At 32.8% G+C, this 8095-nt stretch overlaps 2 protein-coding genes across 2 annotated transcripts; both read left to right on the forward strand.

Annotated features, from left to right (window-relative positions):
* On the forward strand, window positions 1-824 carry LOC133882234 (uncharacterized). The gene has a single exon (XM_062321357.1). The coding sequence runs from the start codon at window positions 62-64 to the stop codon at window positions 737-739; it is 678 nt and encodes a 225-aa protein (XP_062177341.1). The 5' UTR covers window positions 1-61; the 3' UTR covers window positions 740-824.
* A 5442-nt stretch (window positions 825-6266) lies between these two features.
* Window positions 6267-7100, forward strand: LOC133882200 (uncharacterized). Its single transcript, XM_062321314.1, has one exon. The coding sequence runs from the start codon at window positions 6328-6330 to the stop codon at window positions 7006-7008; it is 681 nt and encodes a 226-aa protein (XP_062177298.1). The 5' UTR covers window positions 6267-6327; the 3' UTR covers window positions 7009-7100.
* Window positions 7101-8095: the final 995 nt, after the last annotated feature.

Consider the following 8095-nt stretch of genomic DNA (forward strand, 5'->3'; position numbering starts at 1 on the left):
CACCTAGTGCAAATTAGCCTCTCGATCGTAGGCCTGAAAAGCAAAGTTAAAGAAACCGGCCATGGCAAACCTCTGTTTCTTCCTCTCCTCCCTTCTAGTCCTAGCAGCCCTGGACAGTACCCACGCAGTGAGGTACATTATCGTGAACCGGGCCGAAACAACTCCAGGCGGTATCCGGTTCGATAATGAGCTGGGCGTCGACTACACTCGAAATACAATGATGTCTGCCACCAACTTCATCTGGAAAATCTTTCAACAAAGCAACGAGACAGATAGAATGAGAGTCCAGCGTGTGTGCCTCTTCGTCGATGATATGGACGGGATCGCGTACGCTATCAACGACGAAATTCACGTCGGTGCCAACTATATTGGAAACATAACGATGGATATCGAGTGGGATTTCAGTGGAGTGCTCTACCATGAATCGACACACATATGGCAGTGGAATGGTAACAATCAGGCTCCAGGAGGATTGATCGAAGGAATTGCTGATTTTGTGAGGTTGAAGGCTGATTATGCGCCTCCTCACTGGGTGCAGCCAGGAGGTGGAGATCGGTGGGACGAGGGCTACTCGGTGACGGCGCGGTTTTTAGACTATTGTAATGATCTTATGGATGGGTTTGTAGCAAAACTCAACAAAAAGATGAGAGATGGCTATAGTGACAACTACTTTGTGGAGCTGACAGGAAAGACAGTTGATCAGCTTTGGAGTGACTACAAGGCCTACTATGGAGATTAGTCTATAAATGTGACTAAGATGATTGAGATGCAGTGTACGTTAATTTGTTATCATCGCAAAATAAATATACTTTTGATCTGTGATATATATCTTTTTCCCAAAAAATTGAAGGTCCAGATTTTCAGAGATCAATCGACTGCTCTCTATATTTTCACCACACAATATTGCGAAGGTAGGATATTTTAAAATAGAGCAGGGAAATTTGATAAGATAATTTTTAGAAAGAGAGAGGGAGAATGGAATCATTTTACGTGAAATGGAGAGGCAGCCATATATACCGTCTAAATTTTGTTTATTACATTTAACGATGTATATAATGTCACGTCATTTAAAACATAACACTACATTTACCATGCACTACAAAAAATTAAGGTATTTATGTCCTTTTAAAAAGGTCTCCAATAAAAGAAAAAGGACATTAAAGCATTGTATGACCTTTTAAACACGGCACTTGTGAAGTGTAGTAAGCTTGTAGTCTAGGATAAAATTACACGACTTTTTACCCCAAAACGTGAGAAACTGACGGCCTAAAAATGTGAACGTCTTCCTTTGCCTTCAAGTCGTTTGAGAAACGTCTTACATAATTCAGTGACCTTTTTTCAGGATATATAACTTAATCTTTCTTAAGTTGATTTGCTTCTAATTTGGTGTTTGTGCTTATATAATCATCAGAAACGTATACATAATGGTTCAAATTTCTATTGTCTATTAAAAGAAAATACTGATTTTGTAATAAATTTGTAATGACAACTCTCATTATTTGATTAATACATTATTTTCAGAATTTCATTAATGTCAGCCTCTTTTATCTTTCTTTGCAGAATTGGATTAAGATTCTCTAGAATTTTTTTTTTATTTTTTATTTTTTTTTTGTAGTAAGTAATTCACTAGCATTTTTAGGTTATTCTACTAAGGATTCGTTTAGATTTATGGTTTCAAAATATGGATTTTAAAAAATAACAATTTCAAAACGTGCGATTTGAAAATGCGAGTTTTAAAAACATAGGTAACCATTTAATAAAATCATAATTTGACCTTTAAAATTACAACAACGTAAATTTTTCTACATTTTCAAACCACAATTTTTTAAAAATAAACTACCAAACGATACATTTTCCTCCATTTTGTTCAATATCACAGTTTTGACCAAAGAGATCACAAGACCAATTAAACAAAATTTGATTAAATTTATCTTAGAGAATATATTCTCCTTATAATTGTGATTGGATATGATCGATAGGAAAATATATGAGATTGTAGGATTTGATTGTAATTTAATTACAATCAGAATTGAGTAAATTTTATTCTAATTTGATTTGATCTTCTTCAATGCATTTTTGTATTCTCCCTATGTCCCTATAAATAGAAATCATTTGTATTGTAAATTCATCAAAAGACATATGAGTATAATATAGCCATTTGAACTTTATCCTATGGACTTAGGTCATAGACCAAACCACGTAAAATATCTCGTTTCTATTTTATTATTCCGCACTTGTTCTTTAATTTCTTTTAAGTTTATGTTTTCTTTCAATTTCTTCAAATCTCGATCATTATTTTCAAATTAAATAGTTAAAATTTTGGCACATCACCAATTATCACTTTTAACAACTCAATAATTATGATCGCCTCAACTGTTATCATATTTTTCCCATATTTTGAAAGATAGATTACCTTAAAAAATTAGAAAATGTTAAATTTACAACACCAACATAATAAGAGCACAAAACCTCCTCACATGAGGGTGGGGTCCACCCTGATGTGATGGGGTATTATGCTCTTGTTGTGATGATGTAGTGCATGAATCAAATCCCTAAAAAATTTAGAGGATGTTTATCCATTATTCGAATTATTAGGCTTGATTTTGGATTTAGGGTTTCGTTGTGAAGTTGAAGCTAGATCTCTACTGCCTACAATCTCACAGAGACTAAGCCCATGAAGCTTTGTAGTGCCCATGGGCATGCTACAACACTTACTAATGCAGCCCATGGCATGTCATGACACGAAGGACTCGAAAGGCCGGCCATAGCATGTCAATGACACCCACAAAAGCAGCCCATGCCATGTCACCAAGCCCACCAAGGCCGGCCATGACACGTCACTAATTAACCTCGATTTGTAGTGCCAATGAGCATGCCACGGCACTCACCTTTATTGCAACTTTGACTTTTTCAACTTTCTTATTAAAATAGAAAAATGTTAAAGCTCCTTCTATTTTCATTCTGTGGTCATTTTATGCTGACATGGCACATTGTTTTTAATAAAAAAAAATTACTGCTTGATTTATCTCTCCTAAATTTATTAAAACTTGAGTAATGCTACATATCACCCTCTTGTCCTCCTTTTGTCCTCCTAAAATTGATGTGGCTTTTAAAATCACCATTGGATCAAAATTCAATAGTGATCTATCATAAATTCAATGGTGATTTTAAGAGTCATATCAATTTTGAGAGGATAAAAGGAGGACAAAAGGGTGATATGTAGCATTACAATGTATCGTGTTAACATAGAAGGACACCAAGAAATCACTATAATGGACTTTAGCATTCCTCGTCAAAATATATGCAATTTTTTTATACTTTTTTTTTTTTTTTTTTTTTTTCTTTTCGCTGGTAAGAGAGTTTCAGCGTTGACTTGTCGAAATGTAACGTCGGTCAAAAGACCTAGTATAGTATAGGCTCTATATTTTATCATTTCCGCCGTTAATCTGGACCGGACCGTTAATTCAAGAATTCGTTACTTTGAATTTAATAGTGGGGAGAGCTGGCGGCCGGTTTCTTAGACTATTAATTTCTGCGAGTCTTCCACTCAGCTAGATCTAATTAATTTGGATGGGGGGATTTTCAAAAGGTGAAATAAAAAAGAACGGTGGGATTATTTTGGAGTTTTAATTTCTTAAAGAAAATGAAATAATGGAATAGAATCTCTTCATTAATTTTTTTTTTTTTGTATGCAATATTTCGTGCAAATTAGATGGAATTAAGTATTCCTTTCATTGAATAAGTCAAATATCTTTTTAGTCTCAGATTAATTTAAGATAAATAATTTTTTTAAAAAAAATAGAGGAAAGAATAATCAAATCATGTGGTTTTTTCTATTATTTTCTAGTGAAAATTTAATTAAATCCAGTAAATCACACATTGTAGAGAAGTTTAAAGATGCATAGCTAATCAAAATTTATTTTATCTAGTTCACCTAATGAGTTTTAAAATGCATCATACATCCGATTATATATTCTTAACTCTATATTATTTTATTTATTATTTTTCATTAATTTTTTTAATTATAGTACTTTTTTTTTTTCAAATGGGTCCCGCTTGATAACTCCACTATTTCACACACTTTCCCTTAGATCTCCACTAAAAAAAAAAAAAAACCAGAAAATGTGAAGATAAAGAATAATAATAAAAAAAAATAGATAAGTGAATAGTATAACTCTATTTGTAAAGTTGCACAATTTATGGAATTAAGAAAAATCTATTCTAGAGTTAGAATACATAAGCCGATAGAGTCTCTTTTTAGAACTTTTGTTATCTATTCTAACTTAAAGTTGCAAATAGATAATCCATTGGGAGTGGTCATACAATATATATGGATTATAATCCTATATTAAAAAAATAAATAAATAAAAATAAAGAAGAAGAAGAAGAGAGTGATGAAGTACTGTAATTCAAACCATTTATCTAGATTTTAGTGCTAATGGTTTAGTAGTTTCAGGGTGTGTTTAGGATTGCGATTTCATAGATAATAAATGAGATTTTAAACTAAATCCCAGAAAATGAACTATTTGAGAATTACGTTTTTAAAAAATTACGATTTGAGAACGCAGAATTTTAAAGGCTAACTTGCAATTTTGCCAAACACTTAACCATTTTTTTAAAAATTACTTTTTCAAATCGTACATTTTAAAATCACTATTTTTAAATAGCACTTTTTAAAATCGCAAACTCAAACACTCTCGATCTAAATAAGAGATTTGGGTTCAATTAGGAAAATTAAATATCCAAAGAAAAGAAAAGAAAATAAGTACCCTATTTATCCATCCTTATATACCGTTCATTTTTAATTAATCATTTTCTTTTTATTATCTTCCTCCAGATTAAATAAATGAAATAGGCTGAAAATTAACAAAATAAGTTAGTCATGTGACCAGAACTCAAATCCTTAAATTGTTGAAATTAAATAAACTTCTATCCTTATCCATCACATGCAAGGCCAAAACTTTGGGGTGTATGAGACAATTTCCTTTAGATTATGATGTTTCACTGATCATGTGAGTTTTTCTTATGTTTTTATGGTTGTAGGAAAGTTAAAGCTAGACCTACCAAAGACAACAACTCAGTTTTCTTGATAATTAAAAATAAAAAGAAAATTAATTTTTTTTAAAAAAAAAAAGAAAAGAAAAAAAAGAAAGATATTTCTTGTATCCCCACTTTTCCCAGATAAAATGACCATCGATCAATTAATAATGGGCCATAGAAAGAACTTCACACAAATGAGCCATCAATTCAAAACTGAAATTGTACATGGAAAGAAAAAACTATTGAAGTACTTTTCATACATTATAGACTAGTCTACGTATATAGTTGGGATAACTTGGGTATATTGTACTAAAGTATCGGCCGGCGGTTTTGATTAATATTTAGGGGTATTAAACTCTCAAATGATTTAAAATAGGAGTAATGCTACACATCATCCCCTTGTCCTCTTTTTGTCCTCCTAAAATTGATGTGGCTCTTAAAATCACCATTGCATCAAAATCTAAGAGTGATATATCAAAAATTCAATGGTAATTTTAAGAGCCACATCAATTTTGGGGGGACAAAAGGAGGACAAGGGGATGATGTGTAGCATTACTCTTAAAATAGGGTATCCAAGTTTTCAAACGTCTCAATAAAGGATAATCCGTTAGGATTTATAGTTAAATCCTGTCAAAATTTTCAAAATACCCCTATGTTTATTTTTTTTAAAAAAAAAAAAATTATAATTTATTTTCAAAGATTTAAACATAGGTATTTTTGTAAATTTCGTAAAATTCCGACCACACCTAAATCTTAGTAATTTTTTTTTTCTAAAAAAAAAAAAAAATATATATATTTTAAAAATTTTGACAGGATTTAACAATAAATCTTAATGGAATACATATAATTAAGACGTTTAAAAAATTAAATACCGTTTAAAAATTTAATACCCCTCAATTAAAACGGCCATACTTAAATGCCCAAATGTAAAGTTATCTCTATATTAGACTATATAGTCTATATAAAATTTCCGACAAATATAGATGGGGAAACGCGGAAACGCGGAAACAGCATTAAATATATCATCATTTGTAGGTCCTTATCCCGATCATAGTCAATGTTTTATTGGATAAATTGGTCAAAGTCAATTTCGTGCAGAAAACCAAATTATAAAAGAAGAAGAAGTCTCTCCTCCATCATGTCTAAATTCCCGTATTAATAATTTAATAGGTTGCAACTTGCAAGTTACTGAAAGCTCTTGCTCCCTATATAAATCATAGAGCACCACTGCATTTCTTGTGCAAAACCAACCAAAAGAAACAGAAGCAAAGCACAAACACAACAGCCATGGCTCACCACTTGTACTTTTTCCTCTCTTTCCTAGTAACCCTAGCGGCCATTGAAGGCATTCATGCAGTTGACTACGTAGTCACCAACACCGCCGGGAACACTCCTGGTGGGGTTCGCTTTAACAATGTTATTGGATCTAAATACAGCAGGCAAACCTTGGTTTCTGCCACGAATTACATACGGAGGCTCCTCCAGCAAAACGACGCTGCCGATAGAAAGAACGTGCTGAAAGTGAGTTTGTTCATTGACGACATGGATGGAGTTGCATATGCCAGCAACAACGAGATCCATGTTAGTGCGAGATACATCAACGGCTATTCCGGTGACGTGAAAAGGGAAATCACTGGAGTGCTTTACCATGAAATGACACATATATGGCAGTGGAATGGTAACGGGTTGACTCCTGGAGGATTGATCGAAGGAATTGCTGATTTTGTGAGGTTGAAGGCAGGGTACGCGCCAAGCCACTGGGTGCAGCCTGGACAAGGTGATCGATGGGACCAGGGATACGATGTTACAGCTCGGTTTCTAGACTATTGCAATAGTCTTAGAAATGGGTTCGTGGCTGAGTTGAACAAGAAAATGAGGAGTTCATATAATTCTACTTATTTTGTTGAACTGCTCGGGAAGTCGGTTGATCAGCTCTGGAAAGACTATAAGGCCAAGTACGGAAATTAAAAGGGCTTGTACTAATTAATAGTGTATTAATAGAATAAATATTGTATCCTGCATCATTATATTTGATGAAATAAATAAATAAATTCTATCCGAATAAATGTTTTTAGATGATTTATCGTTCCTTTCCTTTCCATATATTGGGAAAGTTATCTGTTTTTGGATGAATCGGAAAGTTATCTGTTTTTCCATAAAATAGGATTGTGGAAACCATGAAGCATCGTCCAACAGTACTGCTCTTCCCTTCCAATCGATCAGTTTGCTTTCCTTCTCTCTCTGCACTATTCTCTGCAAATCCTTGCGTTTAATCAGCTAAAGGGACTTATATATCTTCAACCATGAAGTGTGACTTACAGCCAGAGATCCATCCACTGGTCAAATGGTTAAAGATTACAACTATGTATATGTGTGTATGTTTTTTTCTTTTTTGCATATTTAGCCAAAAATAAACCAAAATATCAAATAAAATTTAAAAAAAAAAATTGCTTGGATGATGAAAAATAATCGTGGGAGACAAAAAAATAAAATAAAATAAAATAAAAAAATGGGAGAGATGTTAGGTCAACAATAAGCTCTGTTGTTTACGAACAGATAGACTAAAACAAATAGAAATGATTAAAAACAAAAAGAGAAGAAGAATAGGTGTTAAATTAAACCAGAGGAAATAGATGAGACCAATTACATTTTTTTTTTTTTTTTAATCAGAGTTTCCCAGTTTCAGCTATATAGTCAAGTAGCACATTCAGCTATCTCACTTGAAGTAGCTAGTAATCATTCTACGTACCAAACTAAAGCCCAACCTAATACCTCAAGTACGCTACTAGAGATATTAGCCTAGAGACACGGATTTCGCCCAAGTGACTAGTCCCAAAAAGATGGTACGTAACACCTAAAAAATTTCAAAAGTCTTCATCTCATCGATCTTTAAAAGTCGCAAGCCTTGACCATTATGCCAACCCTTGGGTTAAGATCAATTACATTCCTTCAAAGAATAGTGATGGGAACCCCTAACCGTTCCCTCCTCATTTTCAATAAACAAATCAATTTTATTAAAAAAAATAAAACAATAAAAAAAATCACTTTTTTGATT

The sequence above is a fragment of the Alnus glutinosa genome, chromosome 11 (genome assembly GCF_958979055.1).
Source record: "Alnus glutinosa chromosome 11, dhAlnGlut1.1, whole genome shotgun sequence".
Taxonomy (NCBI): Eukaryota; Viridiplantae; Streptophyta; class Magnoliopsida; order Fagales; family Betulaceae; genus Alnus; species Alnus glutinosa.